Genomic DNA, 23275 nt, shown 5'->3' on the forward strand with positions numbered 1-23275 from the left:
TAGACATGGCTATTTTAAATAAAGAAAATTCTTCCAAGTGTAGTGCACATATACTTCAAATGAAAACATTATAAAGTTCTAAATGAAAGTAAGTTTATATAGGAACGCCGCGCGAACAGCTGGCTGGTTGCCCCAAAGCTAGCTCGACAAACCCATTCCCCACATGGATATTTTAAACGTTACCGCGTGGATTTCACTTCACCGATAAGACCTTTTCTAGAAGCGTAGACAGGGTTCGTTTGGACTTTTTTCATTGAAATCTCTTAATTTTACAATGCGACTTTTCTCGGCGCGCTCGCTGCGGTCTTCGTGGAGTATCACTGGAGAGAGCGGCACTGAGCCATACTGACTCACCGACATCCAGTTGCTCAATTACTGACACAATATCGCCCCCGTAAATACCCAAACACAGCGAGGGTCCGTTATAGCTATTAATAACTTGATACTGAAATGCATGCGCGAGACGAGGAAAGTGGAGCGGCTTGCGGGTACGCGCGCTAGGGCGCCCGCGCACTCTCCTATAATAAACTCAGATAAATAGCTGCACGTATCTTAGACGTTGTTCTTAGATGAAGCCTGAATCTATCATTGTAGAACAGATTAGTCGTGTTACCGCTCTTAGCTGGAACTTTTGCCCCACACACTCTACAGAGTATATTTTTCTGCTGCTCGTCGGACGGCTTAAATACAAACCAAGTCCAAATAATAGATGTTGCGCCGGTCTTTTTCACGAGCTCCTCTGTTTTCGCAGCCATGTTTATTCAAGATGACGAATATGATGATTCAGCCGACTGCAGCTCGTGGATCTAAATTTCGCGTCATCAACATACATTATCGCGATAGTGCAATAGAATTAAAATCTCTATCGTAGGCCAATTTTGTATCGTTTATATCGCCCATTACTATGTTAGATTCATGAATACATCAACACAACATCAGTCCAGCGATAGTGAGCCATATGAGAGCACATGTGACTGCACGTATGAGCCACACAAACACTTCATCAAGATCTACACACACACACACACACATACATCACACACAGATCACACACACATCACACACACACACAGATCACACACTGAAATAATATAAATGTCTTCTCTAACACTAAACAGTTTGTGTTGTGATCCTCTCAGACATTGTCGTCTCTGTTTGCAGATGTCTGATTGTGATTATCCATGGCGACACAACTCCAGACACTTGTTTATCTCATTCATGACATTTTACGTCCACTGATTCTGCTCGTGTTCTCTGGACGTGGATTTGAGATCCAACGCCAGCTTGTAGATCAAGAGATATTAAAATAAACTTGTTGATTTAAACCAGTCGCACGCAATCTCACCCTCGTTTGTTGTTTTTTGCCCTGCTGAATATTCAACGAGCGTAATTGGCTTTGATCAAAGAAAAATCCCACAACAATGAGAAGGACTGTGGATAGGGAGTTAGCTATCGGTCTGGAAAAGGTTAGAGAGATTCTGGCACGGCACAGACCAACAGCGAGCATCTAAATGAAGAACTCTTGGAACAGTAGTGAAACTCCCCAAGAGCGACTGTTCTGCCAAGAGTTCTCCAAGAGCACAAGCTAAAAAAACATCCAGGCCGTCCCGAAAGAATCCTGCAAAAACATCTAGAAAATTGCTCAGAGATGTGGTAGCCAAAGACATTCTTTAGGTTTCATCAGCGTAACGCATGAGAAAAACAACAACGCTCATGATAGATTCATCAATGAGATGTTATTAGTTCCAGTGATGGGGTGAGAGGTTCACTTCATCAACACAGAACTCTTCTTCTGACGCACAGATGATGTTCATCTGAGTGTTCTGGGATGTGAACTGTCATTATCCTCTTCTGTGATCAGGTCAGGTGTCTCATCCTCCAGTGGCTGAGAGTCAAACTGCTGGAGTCCAGCGGAAATAAAGAGAGACACGCGCGCTCCTGAGCCAATGACAATAAACAGTGTGAGAAAGTTTGAGTAAGACGGCCCACCCCGCTCTGCTCCGCTCCTCCATCCGTCTGCCATCTGCATGAGGCCAGGACGCCATGACTGCGTCACGTGCAATGAGAGAGAGAGAGAGAGAGAGAGAGAGAGAGATGAATTCCTTTGAAAAGTAGGTCAGTATATTGGCCCATCTGTTTTAGCCATAGCACACACAGCCCAAGAGAAAGTAAACACACAGAGAAATACTGCAAACCTCTTTTATCAGCCTTGAAGCCGACACGCTACCAGACCCTGAGACAAACCACTCGCCCCTGATGAACAATATCAGTAACACACACTAACCTTGTTTCAAGGATCCAGAAGGTCTCCTGAAGACGCTGCTCGATCTGTGATGCTCAAGCGTTGTCTGACTGCAGATGACTTTTAACATCGACACATGAGAGCACATGTGTCCAGTGGGTGTTGGGTGGGCTCCTTCAGGGTCTCACTGAAACACTCTTGGATGGACTCTGGGGGGGAGGATCATTGAATGGCTGCGGGACGGTTCTGTATTTAATAATCATAACACTGACATCTAATGGTGCCACAACAACAGCCCAGTGTTCTAGAGCAGTGCTTCTCAAACTTTTTGTTGTAAGGTCCCCCTCGTGTGGAGTGCTTCACTTTGCCCCACAAATAAAGACTTGTAATCTTAAACTTAGAATTTTAACTAAACTAAAAACATATTCAGTTATATAATGCTTTTGGTTGGTGGTCTTGTTTTTCTGATGTTTCATTGCATAAAATGTATAATCGTTTTTTATGCCAGAAAATCTGCGGCCCCCTGGATCCATCTTGGGCCCCCAGTTTGAGAACCAGTGGTGAAGAGAACATTCTTGTGTCATGTTACTCTCAGCACAGCCTAAAATATCACGTGGAATAAAAAGTACTCGATTTACTTTGTGAGCTCACATTATTCATCCGTGCACGTTTTTTTGTCTTTGTTATTCTCTAGTAGGCATTTCTTGAATGTACTCAGACCCTTCATCTCGACTGTTAAAACACTGTTCTGTAACATTTTAGACATACAGTAGATTATGTCACAGGCCGCCACTACACGCTAATGCTATCTTCTTATGTAACCCCGTGTTCTCTTGGATATAAACCGTGTTGAATATTGTGTCGTTTGATTTCAAAAATGATTTTGTTCTTTCATTGTGTATTGTTCGCGTCTCTTATTGCAACAGTGAAGGCGCTGCCAACGAGCGCGCTCCCGCGGCGAACCAAACGTCAGTTGAAACGAGGACGAGAGATGATGGTGCAGAACAAGTATGAGGCGCGCTCCCGATGAGACCTACGTTAGGTGCATAACTACATACTCAAAAAAATCATCAGAAATGTCCGACTGTTGAGTTAAATGAACCATGTGCACAAATAAAAAAACATGATTACTATAGTTAAACCGTGGTAACCGTATATTTGGGTTGCTATCCATGGTATCGTGGTAATTGGTTAACTAAAAACACGACTGCAACACTTTATTTTAATTTGACTATAAACTATGAAGGACATTTAAACGGTCAACGAAAAACATTTTACATTTAGGAATATAAGTGAACTCACAAAACTAGAATGTTATTAAAAAAGTAAAATAAATGTGTAAGTAAACGTACCAACTAAACGTAATTCGCGCAGGATATCGCGAGGGTTCTCAGCTGCTACTGGACGAGATTTGAGTGAGAGGCTGAGCAGTGAGCAGCAGCGGCACTGATGCAGTGAGTTACGCAGCCGTGCATTATTCAGCCTGCAACGCTGTGTGCTCCACATCTGCAACTTCTTCATTCCCTCCACAGCCTGACAGCTCTTACCAGACACTTTAAAGCCTTTGTTTCTCAACGCGTGTTGGATTATTACCTCATCTTCATCCTCTTCATCATCATCTACCGGAGGTACAGAAACTTTACCTCAGTTTTATTCTCTGCGTTTAAAGTTACTCTCGTGTGTTATTCTTACTCGGATTTCACAGAAAACCAAAGCGAACACACACACGTACACATATTTTTCATGTTTATTAAGTTTATGTTGTAATGGTTGTACTATTTATGTAAGTTGTTGGTCGTGCAACGGGAGCGCGCGCAGGATGAGGAGGCTGCTCGCGTTCGCGGCGGGACTCTCGGCACTCGTGTCGCTGTGTGTGTCTGCGCAGACGCTGGACGAGGGCGCAGACGGAGCTGCGCAGATGCCTGTGGCGAGCGCAGACAGAACAGCAGCGCAGACGAAAGCGAGCAGATCCAAGCGGCTCGGCGGCGGACAGGACGTTCTGAAGGGGTAAAGCATCACTTTACTATAGTAAACTTTACCTTACACTTAAAATGTCTATGGCCGTGTCACAGTGCTGATGAGGTAAAGCATCACTTTACTATAGTAAACTTTACCTTACACTTAAAATGTCTATGGCCCTGTCACAGTGCTGATGAGGTAAAGCATCACTTTACTATAGTAAACTTTACCTTACACTTAAAATGTCTATGGCCGTGTCACAGTGCTGATGGGGTAAAGCATCACTTTACTATAGTAAACTTTACCTTACACTTAAAATGTCTATGGACGTGTCACAGTGCTGATGGGGTAAAGCATCACTTTACTATAGTAAACTTTACCTTACACTTAAAATGTCTATGGACGTGTCACAGTGCTGATGGGGTAAAGCATCACTTTACTATAGTAAACTTTACCTTACACTTAAAATGTCTATGGCCGTGTCACAGTGCTGATGGGGTAAAGCATCACTTTACTATAGTAAACTTTACCTTACACTTAAAATGTCTATGGACGTGTCACAGTGCTGATGGGGTAAAGCATCACTTTACTATAGTAAACTTTACCTTACACTTAAAATGTCTATGGCCGTGTCACAGTGCTGATGGGGTAAAGCATCACTTTACTATAGTAAACTTTACCTTACACTTAAAATGTCTATGGCCGTGTCACAGTGCTGATGGGGTAAAGCATCACTTTACTATAGTAAACTTTACCTTACACTTAAAATGTCTATGGCCGTGTCACAGTGCTGATGGGGTAAAGCATCACTTTACTATAGTAAACTTTACCTTACACTTAAAATGTCTATGTACGTGTCACAGTGCTGATGGGGTAAAGCATCACTTTACTATAGTAAACTTTACCTTACACTTAAAATGTCTATGGCCGTGTCACAGTGCTGATGGGGTAAAGCATCACTTTACTATAGTAAACATTACCTTACACTTAAAATGTCTATGGCCGTGTCACAGTGCAGATGAGGTAAAGCATCACTTTACTATAGTAAACTTTACCTTACACTTAAAATGTGTATGACTTTACCTTACACATTAAAGCGTTTAATATGGAATGCACAGTAAGCAGATGCCAAGCGATGTAGTTTGAATAAAGTTAGTCTTTCTCGACCGGAGAAAAGTAGTTTCAGGGCCTTAGCTGTCAGGAAATATCTGGGATTTATAAAACTGAGCGAGCTGGAAAAGTCGTGCAGATGAATCAACTGCTGAATCCAGTGAATGTACATGTTTTCTGCAGTTCAGATCAACTCTTTGTGAGAACATTTTTCATTTAATAATTTTAAAGTCCATTTCCAGCAATGAACTGTAACCCAGAACTACTGGAAAAGTAATTTACTGGAAGAGTCATTAGTCAGAACACAACTGCAACAATTTCACATGACATTAGGAATTGGTGTTGGTGACCAGCAGGAGCTGCTGTTTTTTATGTATTTTGTTGTTTGGTGTTTGTTTGGAGAGACGCTGAATATTTGGGCAATGTGTCATGCACTGCTGATCCCAATAAAACACGTCATAATCACGTATTCTGTATTAAATCCACATTAAAATGGTCAATATTTAGATGAAGTCAGTATGTTGTTCAGTCATGTGAAGTTACTGTATGTTACTCTTATTCCTTTTTAAAAGCAGGCCGAGTTTGTTGTGATTTTGTGAAGTCTGACATATGTTTTGTTTGTGCAGGCCGAACGTGTGCGGCTCTCGTCACCACGCATACTGCTGTCCCGGATGGAAGACCCTGACCGGAGGAAACCAGTGCATTGTCCGTAAGTCCTCATCAACTTCCTGTTTGAAGTGTGCTGGTCCAGAAGATGATATTGCAAACAGGCGATTAGCAGGAATGCTTAGCGTTTCATGAGAAAAGGCGTCACGTGTGGCGACTTGTTTTCTTCATTTTTAGTTAACGCTTGTTTTTTTCTTTTGTCCTCTAAATGAATAGAATACTGCAGCAGCCCGCAGGAAAGCTGTTGTGCGTATTGTGTTGTGTGATTTTGGCTGTCTGCAGTCTTTGCGGCGTGGTGGGTGGGGTGATGTTGTTTACATGTGAAGGTCAGCGGTGCTTACAGTTCACTGGAGAGAGTCAGAATGGTCCAGATTATTTGACCTTTCATTAACTGTGTTTACGTGATTATCGATGTTGTTAAAACGACTGGAAGTCCACTGTCTGTTACTCAACATACTTAGGAATGAATGTGGACGTGAACAAGATACAGGCATACAAGTAATAATCGGTTAATAAAAGAATCTGTTTTTCCTAGCTATTTGCCGTAGCTCCTGTGGTGATGGATTCTGCTCCAGACCTAATATGTGCTCATGCCCGAATGGTCAGATTTCACCAGCCTGTGGAACCAAATCAGGTACTAAAACTCTGTTTAAATCTTAATACTGCTGTGTCAGTTACACCACTAGGGTCAGAAATGATTACGCTTTGTTTTCTATTTCTTGAAATGACAACTTTTCCACCATCGCTCCGAACCGTTCTAAGCAAAATCTGAAACGGTTACAGTTATGTTTCCACATGAGACTGTTCTCAGCTTGAAATGCTAATGAATGGGCACAGAGCGTTTTATCTCAGTTTCTTGTGTTACCAATGCACAGCGTGACACGTTCATGTTTACATTATAAAATCTCTCTGATCAGCTGTGCGGTGGAAAATGGAACCATTTACGTACCGGCTGGCATGGATCGGCACGGAGTAGAACGATTACAATGAGAACGATTCGGCGTGATGGTGGAAAAGCACTCATAGTTTTTGTCAAGTCTAGATTAGGATCTACAGTATTTCTGACTCACAACTGCTTCTGGAACCTGTGTTTTGCTAGGTTCACACGCAATATGTACATGTGTGTGATGAGATCTGATGTGTGTGATCTGATGTGTCTGTTGGGATCTGATGTGTGTGATGGGATCTAATGTGTGTGTTTATGTGTGTGTGATGGGATCTGATGTGTATGTGATGGGATCTAATGTGTGTGATGATGTGTGTGTGATGGGATCTAATGTGTGTGTCGATGTGTGTGATGGGATCTGATGTGTGTGTTGATGTGTGTGTGATGCAATCTAATGTGTGTTTTGATGTGTGTGTGATGGGATCTGATGTGTGTGATGGGATCTAATGTGTGTGTTGATGTGTATGTGATGGGATCTAATGTGTGTGATGATGTGTGTGTGATGGGATCTGATGTATGTGATGGGATCTAATGTGTGTGATGATGTGTATGTGATGGGATCTAATGTGTGATGATGTGTGTGTGATGGGATCTAATGTGTCTGATGGTATTTGATGTGTGTGATGGAATCTGATGTGTGTGTGATGGAATCTAATGAGTCTGATGGTATATGATGTGTGTGATGATGTGTGTGATGGGATCTAATGTGTCTGATGGTATCTGATGTGTGTGATGGAATCTGATGGAATCTAATGAGTGTGATGATGTGTGTGATGGGATCTAATGTGTGTGATGATGTGTGTGTGATGGGATCTAACGTGTCTGATGGTATTTGATGTGTGTGATGGAATCTGATGTGTGTGTGATGGAATCTAATGAGTCTGATGGTATATGATGTGTGTGATGATGTGTGTGATGGGATCTAATGTGTCTGATGGTATATGATGTGTGTAATGGAATCTGATGTGTGTGTGATGGGTGTGTGATGGGATCTAACGTGTCTGATGGTATTTGATGTGTGTGATGGAATCTGATGTGTGTGTGATGGAATCTAATGAGTCTGATGGTATATGATGTGTGTGATGATGTGTGTGATGGGATCTAATGTGTCTGATGGTATCTGATGTGTGTGATGGAATCTGATGTGTGTGTGATGGAATCTAATGAGTGTGATGATGTGTGTGATGGGATCTAATGTGTCTGATGGTTTCTGATGTGTGTGATTGAATCTGATGTGTGTGTGATGGGACCTAATGAGTGTGATGATGTGTGTGATGGGATCTAATGTGTCTGATGGTATCTGATGTGTGTAATGGAATCTGATGTGTGTGTGATGGAATCTGATGTGTGTGATGATGTGTGTGATGGGATCTAATGTGTCTGATGATGTGTGTGTGATGGGATCTAATGTGTCTGATGGTATTTGATGTGTGTGATGGAATCTGATGTGTGTGTGATGGAATCTAATGAGTCTGATGGTATATGATGTGTGTGATGATGTGTGTGATGGGATCTAATGTGTCTGATGGTATATGATGTGTGTAATGGAATCTGATGTGTGTGTGATGGAATCTAATGAGTGTGATGATGTGTGTGTGATGGGATCTAATGTGTCTGATGGTATTTGATGTGTGTGATGGAATCTGATGTGTGTGTGATGGAATCTAATGAGTCTGATGGTATATGATGTGTGTGATGATGTGTGTGATGGGATCTAATGTGTCTGATGGTATATGATGTGTGTAATGGAATCTGATGTATGTGATGGGATCTAATGTGTGTGATGATGTGTGTGTGATGGGATCTAATGTGTCTGATGGTATTTGATGTGTGTGATGGAATCTGATGTGTGTGTGATGGAATCTAATGAGTCTGATGGTATATGATGTGTGTGATGATGTGTGTGATGGGATCTAATGTGTCTGATGGTATATGATGTGTGTAATGGAATCTGATGTGTGTGTGATGGAATCTAATGAGTGTGATGATGTGTGTGTGATGGAATATAATGAGTGTGATGATGTGTTTGATGGGATCTAATGTGTCTGATGGTATATGATGTGTGTAATGGAATCTGATGTGTGTGATGATGTGTGTGATGGGATCTAATGTGTCTGATGGTATCTGATGTGTGTGATGGAATCTGATGTGTGTGTGATGGAATCTAATGAGTGTGATGATGTGTGTGATGGGATCTAATGTGTCTGATGGTTTCTGATGTGTGTGATTGAATCTGATGTGTGTGTGATGGAATCTAATGAGTGTGATGATGTGTGTGTGATGGTATCTGATCTGTGTGATTGAATCTGATGTGTGTGTGATGGGACCTAATGAGTGTGATGATGTGTGTGATGGGATCTAATGTGTCTGATGGTATCTGATGTGTGTAATGGAATCTGATGTGTGTGTGATGGAATCTGATGTGTGTGATGATGTGTGTGATGGGATCTAATGTGTCTGATGGTATCTGATGTGTGTGATGGAATCTGATGTGTGTGTGATGGAATCTAATGAGTGTGATGATGTGTGTGTGATGGGATCTGATCTGTGTGATTGAATCTGATGTGTGTGTGATGGGACCTAATGAGTGTGATGATGTGTGTGATGGGATCTAATGTGTCTGATGGTATCTGATGTGTGTGATGGAATCTGATGTGTGTGTGATGGAATCTAATGAGTGTGATGATGTGTGTGTGATGGTATCTGATCTGTGTGATTGAATCTGATGTGTGTGTGATGGGACCTAATGAGTGTGATGATGTGTGTGATGGGATCTAATGTGTCTGATGGTATCTGATGTGTGTAATGGAATCTGATGTGTGTGTGATGGAATCTGATGTGTGTGATGATGTGTGTGATGGGATCTAATGTGTCTGATGGTATCTGATGTGTGTGATGGAATCTGATGTGTGTGTGATGGAATCTAATGAGTGTGATGATGTGTGTGTGATGGGACCTAATGTGTGTGATGATGTGTGTGTGATGGGACCTAATGTGTTTGATGATGTGTGTGTGATGGGATCTAATGTGTTTGATGATGTGTGTCTGATGGAATCTGATGTGTGTGTGATGGTATCTGATGTGTGTGATTGAATCTGATGTGTGTGTGATGGGACCTAATGTGTGTGATGATGTGTGTGTGATGGGATCTAATGTGTTTGATGATGTGTGTCTGATGGAATCTGATGTGTGTGTGATGGTATCTGATGTGTGTGATTGAATATGATGTGTGATGGAATCTAATGAGTGTGATGATGTGTGTTTGATGGGATCTAATGTGTCTGATGGTATCTGATGTGTGTGATGGAATCTGATGTGTGTGTGATGGAATCTGATGTGTGTGATGATGTGTGTGATTGAATATGATGTGTGTGTGATGGGATCTAATGAGTGTGATGATGTGTGTGTGATGGGACCTAATGAGTGTGATGATGTGTGTGTGATGGGATCTAATGTGTCTGATGGTATATCTGATGTGTGTGATTGAATCTGATGTGTGTGTGATGGGACCTAATGAGTGTGATGATGTGTGTGATGGGATCTAATGTGTCTGATGGTATCTGATGTGTGTAATGGAATCTGATGTGTGTGTGATGGAATCTGATGTGTGTGATGATGTGTGTGATGGGATCTAATGTGTCTGATGGTATCTGATGTGTGTGATGGAATCTGATGTGTGTGTGATGGAATCTAATGAGTGTGATGATGTGTGTGTGATGGGACCTAATGTGTGTGATGATGTGTGTGTGATGGGACCTAATGTGTTTGATGATGTGTGTGTGATGGGATCTAATGTGTTTGATGATGTGTGTCTGATGGAATCTGATGTGTGTGTGATGGTATCTGATGTGTGTGATTGAATCTGATGTGTGTGTGATGGGACCTAATGTGTGTGATGATGTGTGTGTGATGGGATCTAATGTGTTTGATGATGTGTGTCTGATGGAATCTGATGTGTGTGTGATGGAATCTGATGTGTCTGATGGTATCTGATGTGTGTGATGGAATCTGATGTGTGTGTGATGGAATCTAATGAGTGTGATGATGTGTGTGTGATGGGACCTAATGTGTGTGATGATGTGTGTGTGATGGGACCTAATGTGTTTGATGATGTGTGTGTGATGGGATCTAATGTGTTTGATGATGTGTGTCTGATGGAATCTGATGTGTGTGTGATGGTATCTGATGTGTGTGATTGAATCTGATGTGTGTGTGATGGGACCTAATGTGTGTGATGATGTGTGTGTGATGGGATCTAATGTGTTTGATGATGTGTGTCTGATGGAATCTGATGTGTGTGTGATGGTATCTGATGTGTGTGATTGAATCTGATGTGTGTATGATGGGACCTAATGTGTGTGATGATGTGTGTGTGATGGTATCTGATGTGTGTGATTGAATCTGATGTGTGTGTGATGGGACCTAATGTGTGTGATGATGTGTGTGTGATGGGATCTAATGTGTTTGATGATGTGTGTCTGATGGTATCTGATGTGTGTGTGATGGTATCTGATGTGTGTGTGATGGAATCTAATGAGTGTGATGATGTGTGTTTGATGGGATCTAATGTGTCTGATGGTTTCTGATGTGTGTGATGGAATCTGATGTAGGGGTGGGCGATCTAGAAAAAAAATTCAAATCACGATTTTTTCCAGATAGATCACGATTTACGATTTTATCACGGTTCTTCTTCAAGTTGGTTTTAAGACTATTTTGCAAATTAAAGGGGCTTCAATACAGCCAAGCTAAGTCCCCATATAAAAATATACTCTTTACCATTTATATTTTGAAGAATATTTTAATCAAGTTAATATTTAATGCAAGTGCAAGACCATAAATCAGATGTTAGCAAAAAACTTTACATTTTGAATTTTGTTTTTCATCTTGTTGCGGCACTCGGAGTAAAGCTGTGGAATGGGCGTGGAGGATAAATATTTTTGGCTGGGTATTTTGTGACGTGGATCCACGACTTTGAGCAGTTTTTTAAAGACCTCATTTTCCACAGTCTTTATGGGAATCATGTCTTTGGCCAGGTAAAATGCGACCGCGTCAGTGACATCTTTCCAACGCTTGCTCGTTCTGTCATACGGATACGTGTTTTTTTTTCTCAAATGGTTCTTTCGGTAAAGTCGTTGTTTAGGGCTTTTAGTTTCCGTATGCTTGGTTGTACCTGATTTACTCGCGTGGGATCCCTTTATAATTTGACTGTCGGCATACTCTTTCAGTCCCTTTTATTTTGAGGTGGTTAAAAAGGTTCGTTGTGTTGCCTTACGACGCTCGAATCTTATCATTGCCACATTTAAAAATAACTGTTGTTTGGGCCGTGTCAGTTGGGGAAAACCCAAACCATTTCATTATTACTGATGGAGAACTTTTTTTAGGGACCAAGTCCTCCGTTTTTCCCTCCATCTTCAATGGCCGCGTCACTTAATCTTACTGAATTCACAAGCAACGTATACGAGCTTGTAAACATGGCGCAATCTATCGCAATTATGTTGACGAATTCTATAGAAAAGCACTATATATGACGATTTAACGATTTTCCCGAAAAAGTGGATCGTGCAGTCATTTTAATCGTTTGCGATCTAATATTGTCATATCGCACACCCCTAATCTGATGTGTGTGTGATGGTATCTGATGTGTGTGATTGAATATGATGTGTGTGTGATGGAATCTAATGAGTGAGATGATGTGTGTTTGATGGGATCTAATGTGTCTGATGGTATCTGATGTGTGTGATGATGTGTGTGTGATGGTATCTGATGTGTGTGATGATGTGTGTGTGATGGTATCTGATGTGTGTGATTGAATCTGATGTGTGTGTGATGGAATCTAATGAGTGTGATGATGTGTGTGTGATGGGATCTAATGAGTGTGATGATGTGTGTGTGATGGGATCTTATGTGTGTGATGATGTGTGTGTGATGGGATCTGGTGTGTGTCCTCACTGATCAGCTGGGCTCACTAATAATGTGTAATGTTTTTCTTCAGTTCAGAACTGTAATATCCGCTGTGTGAATGGAGGCACGTGTTTGGAGGAGTCGTGTTTGTGTCAGAAAGGATTCAGTGGAGTTCACTGCGGCCAGCGTAAGACATCCCATCATAAAATACACACACTCATCATATGTACTGACTAGTGGTGGGTTAACGCCGTTAACGCAGTGAGACTATTATCGCGCGTTAAAAAAAATGTCGCCGTTAATCTATTCTCAAAGTTGGGTTGGGAGCTGGGTCTATACTACGCAAGCTATGATGACTTTCACCTTGATATTTTAGCGCGGATGTATACCAGCTTAACTGCACTGTACGGGGCGAGAACGAGATTTTTCAACTCGCGTGATTCGCGTCATTCGCGGAAGCAGAAGCAGCCTCATCATCTCATAACCAGGGCTTCATTCACGTCCTTAGCGCCGCCTCATCATCTCATAACCAGGGCTTCATTCGCGTCCTTAGCGCAGCCTCATCATCTCATGACCAGGGCTTCATTCGCGTCCTTAGCGCAGCCTCATCATCTCATGACCAGGGCTTCATTCGCGTCCTTAGCGCAGCCTCATCATCTCATGACCAGGGCTTCATTCGCGTCCTTAGCGCAGCCTCATCATCTCATGACCAGGGCTTCATTCGCGTCCTTAGCGCAGCCTCATCATCTCATAACCAGGACTTCATTCGCGCGATTCGCGCAGCAAGTAGGTCTATTGGCTCTTTTCATTAACATATAAATCACTCGCGCTTGAGGCGCCATTCGCTTGGTCTGAACACAACATAACGTTACTGTGAAATTACCGCATCAAACGTGACGTGCTAACATGCTATCAAGCCGCCGGGTTTGCTTCAGGGAATATTCATTTTTAAGAAGCTTCCCAATAGAAACATCGACAAGACTAAGGTTGTTTGCACATTGTGCAATGCGGAATTGGTTTAAAAAAAAACTTTCACTCAACAGGTAGTGGTCTAGCTTTAGTTGAAACCAGTAACTTTGTATTGAGATCTAATGTATTATGGCTCCTGTATGACATATCGCTTGTTGCTCCCTCACTCTTTGTAAGTCGCTTTGGATAAAAGCGTCTGCTAAATGACTAAATGTAAATGTACTGTAGGAGCTCTTCCAGTCTCAAGTACCACCTAAACGCACAGCATCCCTTAGCTAATGCGGAAGTAAACACAAGTTCATCTTATTGAACATAATTTAATTTTCATCACCAATTATCAGAGTAGAACAGTTTTCTCAAGCAGTTTGTGATGCATTTTGGAAACAGGAGATGAGCCCCTGGTCTAATGCGCCACCTGGCTTGAGAAACCCGTTCTCAAAGACTTACTTTTAGTCATTATTTGGGTAGCACACATATTCTGAATGCCTTCGGCAGAATTCAAATGAGCCATTTTAATCTAGATTAATCTAGATTAATCTTGGAATTAATCTAGATTAATCTAGATTAAAAAAATTAATCTATGCCCACCACTAGTACTGACACACTGATTTAAGTGAGATTGTCTCTGTTTGTCTTTAGCGGTGTGTGAGTCTGGCTGTCTCAACGCAGGCCGGTGTGTTGCTCCAAATCGCTGTCTGTGTAATTATGGCTTCACTGGGGCTCAGTGTGAACGAGGTAAAACACGCTCACACACACACGCACACACACACACACACACACACACACACACACATGCACACACCCTTTGTAATGTGATTTGTTGTGTTGTACCTGACTGTATCTATAGTAATGGTGAACATACACATGTTCAGAAATAACAGACAGAAGTCACCATTTACCCAGAACAACTGCATGTGTGTGTTTGTGTGTGTGATTGTTATGAGCTGCAGATGTGTTTGTGAAACAAGACAGATCGTTCTGTTTGTTTGTAGCTACACTTGTTCAAAAACATATTTGTGCCGAACAACAAGTAAAACATGTCTATGACACACACTCAGAACTTATGCTGTTCCTGGAGGAATAAAGCAGTTTCTCAAAACACTTAAATGGAGTTACAGCTAAATACTGTGTCATTCATTTGAAAGATATTTTAATCTGCCAGACTAGTGTGCGTGTGTTTATGCATGTGTTTGTCTGTGTGTATGTGTTCTTGCAGTTTCAGATACAGACAAGATCAGAGTGTTTGAATGAATGACATTTACATTTACATTTACATTAACATTTAGTCATTTGGCAGACGCTTTTATCCAAAGCGACTTACAGTGCACTTATTTCAGGGACAATCCTCCTGGAGCAACATGGAGTAAAGTGTCTTGCTCAAGGACACACTGGTGGTGACTGCTGGGATCAAACCAGCAACCTTTTGATTTACCAGTTCAGTGGTTTAACCCACTAGACCACCATCTCCATGAGTTGAATGAGGCATTTATCCAGCGCTTTTTATTGTTTTTATTTATTTATAACCTTTACAATCATATGAGGGGGTTCTCTCCTCACCCACCACCAGTGTGCAGCATCCACTTGGATGATGCTACGGCAGCCACAGTACAACAGCCCCAGTGCGCTCACAGCACACCAGCTATAGGTGAAGAGGAGAGAGAGAGAAAGAGCCAATGTCTCTACATGTATGTTCTTTACATGTGTGTGTGTGTGTGTGTGTGTTCATGCCACAAAATAGAATTTGTTCATTTGTGTCAGACTTAAATCTGTGAAAATATCAAAGTGAAATGCAGCAACTAAGGTTTTCTCACAAATGAAGTCAGGTGTTCTCACATGAACTAGACACATCATCCATTAATGTCTGACACAATACTTTCATCTTTTATCACTGTACCTGCGTTCTATATATTGAATTCATTTGAAACTAACAAACTGTTCTTAATAGGTGTGCGTGTGCTGTCTTTCTAATAAATGACACATGCTCCGTCTCTGTTCACACCTGATGTCAAAACCTGCCTCTGCTGGTCTGATCACTAATGCTCAGCACTAAATACAGGTGTGAACTCTGTCCAGATGTCTGTGTTCATCCATCCGCTTGATGCACATTTGAAAACAAATGTGACCAAACGGCATTGACCTGTGATGAGCCGTCCTAAACACGATCTCACCGTCAGCTGAATCAAACCTTCTAGAACAGTTGAACACAACCTGAGCACTGATGTTTTTTTCTAAAGTCACATTTTTGTAAATGTTTGTTTAATAGGATTTGTGCAGGAGTCAGACGCATAGTGTGTGACTACAGCAACATTCCCAAAGATTTATTCAGCTTATGACCTGCCAGAGATCAAGAGTTTCATAATGAATCAAGCACAAGTTGTTCTGCCTGTGTGTGTGTGTGTGTGTGTGTGCGTGTTCCATCACTCACAGATGTCGAGAGCAGTGCTGGGAGTGTCACACACATGACATCACTATACATTTGAAGCGGTTTTGAGTTGATGACCAATGTAAAGACATGTCATGAGGCCGATGAACAGACTTTCTCTTTCTCTCTCTCTCTCTCTCTCTCTGATAATTATAATTACACGTTAAATAATGTTAAATATGCCTTTAAGTCTTTCTTTTAAATGCTTTGTTATGATTGACTCCAATGATGGATGACGTTTGTTTAAAATCATCCTGCTTAATATCTGGCGGTTACTGGACAGGTCGTGTTTCTGATCATGTGCTTGCTAATGTATTTAAAAGTATAAAAAGTTTTGAATTCATCTTTGTTGAATGTTGTTCAGTTTGAGTGTATTTCTTTAGCACTTTTCTTCTCACATCTTACATACAGAAGAACTTCTCTAGCGCTGTAAACAAGAGAAGAGAACACATCTGTTTATTGTTACACAGTTCACAGGTTTCATTTGAAATGTGAGTGTAGTCAGATTTGAGAAATTTGTCACGATTGAATTTCCTGTAAATATGAAATTCCTTCACAAACGTAGTGTTTGTGTTTTATGTTAGTGTGTTAAATGTGTTTTTGTAAGCTGGTTTCTTTGAAGTCTTCTAGATGAACTGAGAATCTGTCTGACACACACACGCTGTTCCAGATGACCCTCAGCTACAACATGATGGTCAAATCTTTCCCAGACAACACTAAAGTGTTGCTCTCCATGTGTTCCTGTCTGTAACGTTTTCTGTGTGTGTTTTTCAGATTACAGAACTGGGCCTTGTTTTGCATCTGTCAGTAATCAGATGTGTCAAGGCCAGCTGACAGGGATTGTGTGCACCAAGACGCTGTGTTGCGCTACGGTGGGTCGGGCCTGGGGTCACCCGTGTGAACAGTGTCCCGCTCAACCACACCCGTGCCGCAGGGGCTTCATCCCGAATCATCGCTCTGGAGCCTGCCAGGGTAAGCGCACACACATCAAGGTCAGCTCTGGTCCAGTCAAAACTGGGGGTTTCTTTCTAATGTTGGAATGCTAGCAGTCATACAAAGAAGTATAAACTGCTAGAACACATAGTCACACACCTCAACAAACCACACACAGCAAAAACTTGATGTGCGCTGTGCTGATGTGAGCTGTGTTTATTTAAACTGTGCAGTGATCTGGGTTTATCCTGATGTGGATGTGACATGTTTCATGTGTGCTGTGAGGATGTGACATGTTTCATGTGTGATGATTGAGGTATTTTTAGAGAATGGCTGTAGTGTGGAAATGTTTTTGATTCACTTCAGCCCAGTTCAAATGTGTGTGTGTGTCATTTGGCTCTTACTGTAATTCCTCCAGCTGCGTAAATTCCTTTATCGTCTGGCTGTCTGAGGCACACTTTGGGGGGGGTGTAGGGGTTTTTCACGTTTGTGTCAAGTCTACATCTCTTTATTCTCACACTATTTCTTCTGTATTTTTACTTAAAATCTTTTTTCTCTGTTGTCTCCTCTTTATCAATCAGTGCTGCTGTACACCCATGTCTCATCCTGTCTGCTATTATATGTCTACACATGTGACTGCATTCTTCTGTGGATGTGTGTATAAACTATGCAGTTGATGCAATTTAAAGGCAATACAATAATCTTTTTAAGATGCTTTTGACACAAAATTGAGTGAAACATTAAATTAATTTATGAATATTTGGGGATTTTGTGTGTTCTTCTTGTCCTTTCATGACATTCATATGCACACAAGTAAATCTGTCATTTTCTGATTTGTGACAAAAACATTAATATTTCCTTTTTATTTGACCTCATAACTTTTTTATTCAAACACCTTCAACTGTTTTTTCGCAAAATTCGGTCCGAGACTTGTGTTATTTACAATATGTGTCTTACAAAGAGAAAACAAAAGAAACACTGACGTTGTCTATTCGCACTGCAGTTTTGAATTATGCATCCTGATTTCAATGCATCTATTGTGTTGTTAAAGCATTTCCTCTGTTTGTGTATGCGTGTGTGTGTAGATGTGGATGAGTGCCAGGCCATTCCTGGACTCTGTCAGGGGGGGAACTGTGTTAATACAGTGGGCTCATTTGAGTGCAGATGCCCGGCTGGACACCGCTTCAATGAAGTCACGCAGAAATGTGAAGGTATGCACGCACACGCACACACACACACACACACCTACACACACACAAACGCACGCACACACACACACACACGCGCACACACACACACACGCACACACACACACACACACACACACACACACAGAAACAGGTCCTCTGCATCTGAAACACAGGTATATTTGACTGTGATGAGGGGTTATTAATAAGTGCTGCTAAGATGTTTTTTAGAGAAAGTCCTCAGTAATATCACGTCTGTAAAGTTCATCTCAATCTGAACATTGAATTTTCAAATACTTTTTGACCTGCGTCCGCCTCTACGTGTGTAGCTGCATCATCAAGTGAAAACTCTCATTCAGAAATGAAACAATATAAGTCGACATGACATCAGAATGATGCATTCCCTCAAAGTAAATACACTTACAGTACAATGTAACGTTAGCATGAGTTTGTTTACAGACTATCTGACTTTTCTTACGTTGTGTGTTAGCTGCAGGGCTCCATTAAGTCAGAACTGGCACAGAGACGAGCCATTTCAGAGATGTTTACAGGACAGAGAGAGAGATAGAGTAAGAGAAAGTCTGGCCGTGATTTGTGTGTGTTTACAGCAGGACAGAAGAGTTTTATTTTTAGTTTCGTTCAGTCCAGTCAGACGGTATTAAAGTGGACCTGGCCATCAGAACCTGAGGCCGTACGTGAATGTTGATCTGTGTGGGCTCTGTGTCCGCCCCGGACGGCCCAGTTCTTTGGAAAGCACCCGACTGAGAGCCAAACTCCAGCCTGCCGTCAGTTATTTCTGAAATCATATTTCAGCTGCAGGGATGCTGTGGTCACTCGACTGACAGTAAATCTGTCTCTGTGGTATCTGTGAGACTTTCACTTTACTCACTTATTCAAAACCTTCAAGGACAGCCGTCTAAACTGCTGTGTTGTGTAGATTTTGTGTCTCTTTATTAGTTTTTGAGCAAAATTCAACATTTTGAAGGACTAGCACAGACACTTCTTAACATTTTGGCAAATCCAGCATTATGGACATGACATAAAAATGCTCTGATAATGAATGTGTTATGAATATATTAAACAATCTGTTTATTTTTTACTGAACTCTTGTTGATAGAGTCTAAACATTAATAAATGAACACATTTTCTATTTAAAAATAATGGAAATATACATGTGTTATGGATGTGAAAAAAAGGAAGCGTTTGTTTGAAGACGATAAACTTTCTGTGAAATAAAATGCACAATCCTGAAGCAATAACACCCAATGAATGGAGAAGTGATGGCTCTTTATAGAACATCAAATAGTTACTTAATATTCATTTTCATGTGTTCATTTATGAGCAATATGTAGCGTTATGGTTGTGACAATCCTTAAAATTACACTATGAAAAATCATGAACTAAAAATAAAACAAATGCTTTACAAATTTGAAGAGATATCTCACATGAATATTTTTATCCACCAAATGTTCATATCTGTGCTGTTACCAGAATTTTGACACAATTCTCATTATTGGATCTGTAAGATTTGGACGTCACCTGCTTAGTTTAGCTTAAGAACATTCTGAACTGGTGCACCGGTTGAACAGGCGTCAGAGGGTGTGCAGGTTGATGAATGTGTGTCATGTTTTTGTACAACAAAATGTTGTACTTTCAAAGATTTGCACATATGCGCTGTATCTTGTGTGTGTGTTTATGCCTTAAGTATGTGTAGGACCTTGGTCCTGGGGGAACATTGTTTGGTTTCACTGTGTATTGTTGAAATGTCAATAAAAGCCACTTGAACTTGAACGATGTGTTTCTCTCAGACATGGATGAGTGCTCTAATGTTCCGGGGCTGTGTAACGGAGGTCAATGTTCCAACACCATCGGCAGCTACTTCTGCAGGTGTCCTGTGGGATTCGACACGACGCCCGACGGCTCGCGCTGCATCGGTGAGTGTCTGTCTGTCATGTCTCACATTAACTCTCTGCTGTAGAGGGGGATGTGGGAACTTTTTCTGTGTGAGAGATGTGTGTCTGAGTTTCACAAATAATGATGCTTGATTTTCTCTCACTGGGACAGATGTGTTCTTGTGATGATTCAGATCTCTCTCCTGTCCTGAGCTTTACACATTTAACCGCACATAGAACTGATGGGGCTGTGTCTCTCTGACTGTAAAGTGGGTCATTGGTCTTCAGCTGGTGTGTCTTGGATGCAGTCAGTTGTGCAGGATTGTGTTTTTATGGAAAGAATGTGCACTATGACTTTATTCATTCCTGCCTGATCCTGAGCCAAACATCTTTCTCATTGCTCTACCTCACGTTTCCCACAGCTGTAGTGTCATCATCATTGTGTGTGTGCTTAGCTGTAAAGCCCTCGTCATCATGTGTGTGTATGTGTATGTGTGTGTTGTAGATGGCCGGACGGGGATGTGCTATGCCAGTATTGTCAATGGCCGCTGTGGTAACCTGCTTCCCCAGCGCATGTCCAAGAGTCAGTGTTGTTGTGAGAACAGAGGATGCTGGTCCGGATCCACAGTACCAGAGATGTGTCCAATCAGAGGAACAGGTGTCAACAAAACAAACACAGTTGCTTTATAGGGCTCAGTATACCACACGGACATACTGTAACATTAGGAATGTCCTAAAAACAAAACAAATGCAAACACAACTCATTCTGCAATCTTCTGCAATACAGCCCTCAACAACGCCCATTAAATGAGCAGAAAGGTTTCTCAAGACTTGTTTGATGTTTGATTTGACTCCTGTATGGTGTAAAGAATCAGTGCTGATGTTTTATATGAATGACGAGTGTTTCTCTCTCTCTCCTCAGAGGAATATCAGACACTCTGTGTAATTACTCAACCGGTTCCAGGACCGGGCCCAGGACCTGGTCCATACCCAGGTCCTGGTCCATATCCAGGTCCTGGTCCATATCCAGGTCCTGGTCCATACCCAGGCCCTGGTCCATACCCTGGACCTGGTCCATACCCTGGTCCTGGTCCGTACCCGGGTCCCGGACCATATCCAGGTCCTGGTCCATATCCTGGCCCATATCCTCCAGTATGGCCCACATCTGTGGACCTGCCCACAATCACCGTCAGGCCTGGTACGTTATACTTCTTCAATTCATAAGTTCGCCTCGCAGATAATTAAGTGGGACGGATATTTTTATGAGTATTTGCCGTGCTGTCCGGGGGCGATGACTCTAACCCTAACCATACTTGGAGCACCCGCCCCTTGACCGAGAATGGAGACAAGGCGGCTTGACTATTTATAGTGCTGATGGAATGATTGCTGTGATTGCTAATCGAAAGCCAGACGAGTTAGTTATCTGCACTTGCTCCTCACGAACCTTGTTAATAAAACAACATTTGATCATCATGCACATAAATCTGATCCAATTATTCCTCACTGATACAGAGCTATTGTCATGTCAGTACGTCAAAGCATTGCAAACATGAGTTTCACTTTGTGCAACAGTCAAAGCCGTTTCACACAGCACGCATCTTGTTTTCGGCGCACATGTTAACAGATGAGAGCATTCATACCGCACACATAAGCAGCGCGTGCTGGTGGAGCAGAAGTGGCGTGGAGCAGCAGTGCAGCGATCATTCCGGCCCAGAGTCTAGTTTTTCTGCGCTGCTATGGCTCAATTAATGTGACAGTGCATTTTTTACGGATAATCCACATGGATCGACAGGAAAATAAACACTATTATCTTTAAAGCTTGTGAGTGGTGGCTAATGTGTTTTAACAGTCGCCATAACTTTCAACTTTCAACACTTTTGCCAGGAGTTTTTTGGGTATAACCACAACAGCACATTTAAAGGATTTATAATACAAGTATATCTTAATGTTATGCTTATATAGCACACAAAGGAGTGGAAAATGATGGCATTACGCTGTCAGTGTACTGTCTGAACCCACTGTCATCATCACCTTCTGAAAATACAGATAAAACTATAGAGAGTTAAGCCTTCATTGACTTCATATCCTTCAAAGCACGATGGCTTTTTATTTATAAATTGTAGATCTAAAAGAGCATGAAACAGACAGATATAACAAATCATAGTTATGCAATCTACTTAAAAGTGCTTTGATGAAATTCTGTAAGATGTTTTGCTCAGCGATGTATTTAAATAACTTGATGTGAAATTGCATTGTTATACTTTATCACACGGCTCATTTGAATGCTTGATTCTGATTGGCCAATCGCAAAAATCCAAGGGTTGTTATTTTCAATTAACAGCCACTCAATCTAATAACACTCTGTAACCCGGATGCTGCAAATCATTTTGAGAGGGGCAGTTAAATATTACACAAACATTAATTATAAATATGTCTTTTAATAACATGTATGACATTATGTTGCTAACCCTCTCCCTACGCACTGCTCACGCGTGCAGTATGAAACGGCTGTTATACACTTCTGTGGGCTGTACATACACATATCTACTCCACCGGTCAATCATTCCTTGTTTTTGATTTTTCCGCAAACTCTTCAAACCGACCACAAATGTAAGGATGGGATTTTGTGATGTTAATGTTGTTGCATGTGCTGGTCCTCAGTGATCCTGCCTCAGAATTTCACTATCAGGAACATGTGTGAAGTCTTACGTAATCTGTGCATCAACGGGCGATGCGTGCCCACACCCGGCAGTTATCGCTGTGAGTGTAACATGGGCTACAGACTGGACGTCCGTGGAGAATGCATCGGTAAGCGTCTCGCATGTCTTACACAACACATCTACTGAATGTGTGTGTGTTCTTTATTAACACATCAGTGTGTGTTTAGATGTTATCGAGTGTGAGCGGAATCCCTGTGTGAACGGAGCGTGTGTCAACACAGACGGCTCGTATTACTGCCAATGTCTCGCTGGATTCCAGAGCACAGTCACTAGAACCGAGTGCAAAGGTCACAACACACACAACACACACACATCATACCTTCACATA

The 23275-nt window shown here is 41.6% G+C and overlaps 1 protein-coding gene and 1 long non-coding RNA gene across 2 annotated transcripts in view; one reads left to right on the forward strand and one right to left on the reverse strand.

Moving 5' to 3' along the window:
* The window catches only part of LOC130435778 (uncharacterized), a 2641-nt gene extending 192 nt beyond the window's left edge, over positions 1-2449 (reverse strand). Inside the window, exons 1-2 of the long non-coding RNA XR_008908848.1 lie at positions 2285-2449; positions 1-2047 (exon numbers count right to left, since the gene is read on the reverse strand). The exon at positions 1-2047 is cut by the window's left edge and continues 192 nt beyond it. This is a non-coding gene — a long non-coding RNA (uncharacterized LOC130435778). The remainder of the gene's footprint in view (positions 2048-2284) is intronic.
* Positions 2450-3682: 1233 nt separating this feature from the next.
* fbn1 (fibrillin 1) overlaps positions 3683-23275 on the forward strand; it is a 44339-nt gene continuing 24746 nt past the window's right edge. Inside the window, exons 1-13 of the mRNA XM_056766157.1 lie at positions 3683-3870; positions 4031-4249; positions 5938-6020; positions 6513-6611; positions 12916-13011; positions 14433-14528; positions 16990-17187; positions 18234-18359; positions 20144-20269; positions 20733-20885; positions 21150-21425; positions 22889-23035; positions 23115-23234. Coding sequence (XP_056622135.1) covers positions 4062-4249; positions 5938-6020; positions 6513-6611; positions 12916-13011; positions 14433-14528; positions 16990-17187; positions 18234-18359; positions 20144-20269; positions 20733-20885; positions 21150-21425; positions 22889-23035; positions 23115-23234 — 1708 coding nt within the window. The 5' untranslated portion in view covers positions 3683-3870; positions 4031-4061. The remainder of the gene's footprint in view (positions 3871-4030; positions 4250-5937; positions 6021-6512; positions 6612-12915; positions 13012-14432; positions 14529-16989; positions 17188-18233; positions 18360-20143; positions 20270-20732; positions 20886-21149; positions 21426-22888; positions 23036-23114; positions 23235-23275) is intronic.

This window comes from Triplophysa dalaica, chromosome 14 (assembly GCF_015846415.1).
Source record: "Triplophysa dalaica isolate WHDGS20190420 chromosome 14, ASM1584641v1, whole genome shotgun sequence".
NCBI classification, from domain to species: Eukaryota; Metazoa; Chordata; class Actinopteri; order Cypriniformes; family Nemacheilidae; genus Triplophysa; species Triplophysa dalaica.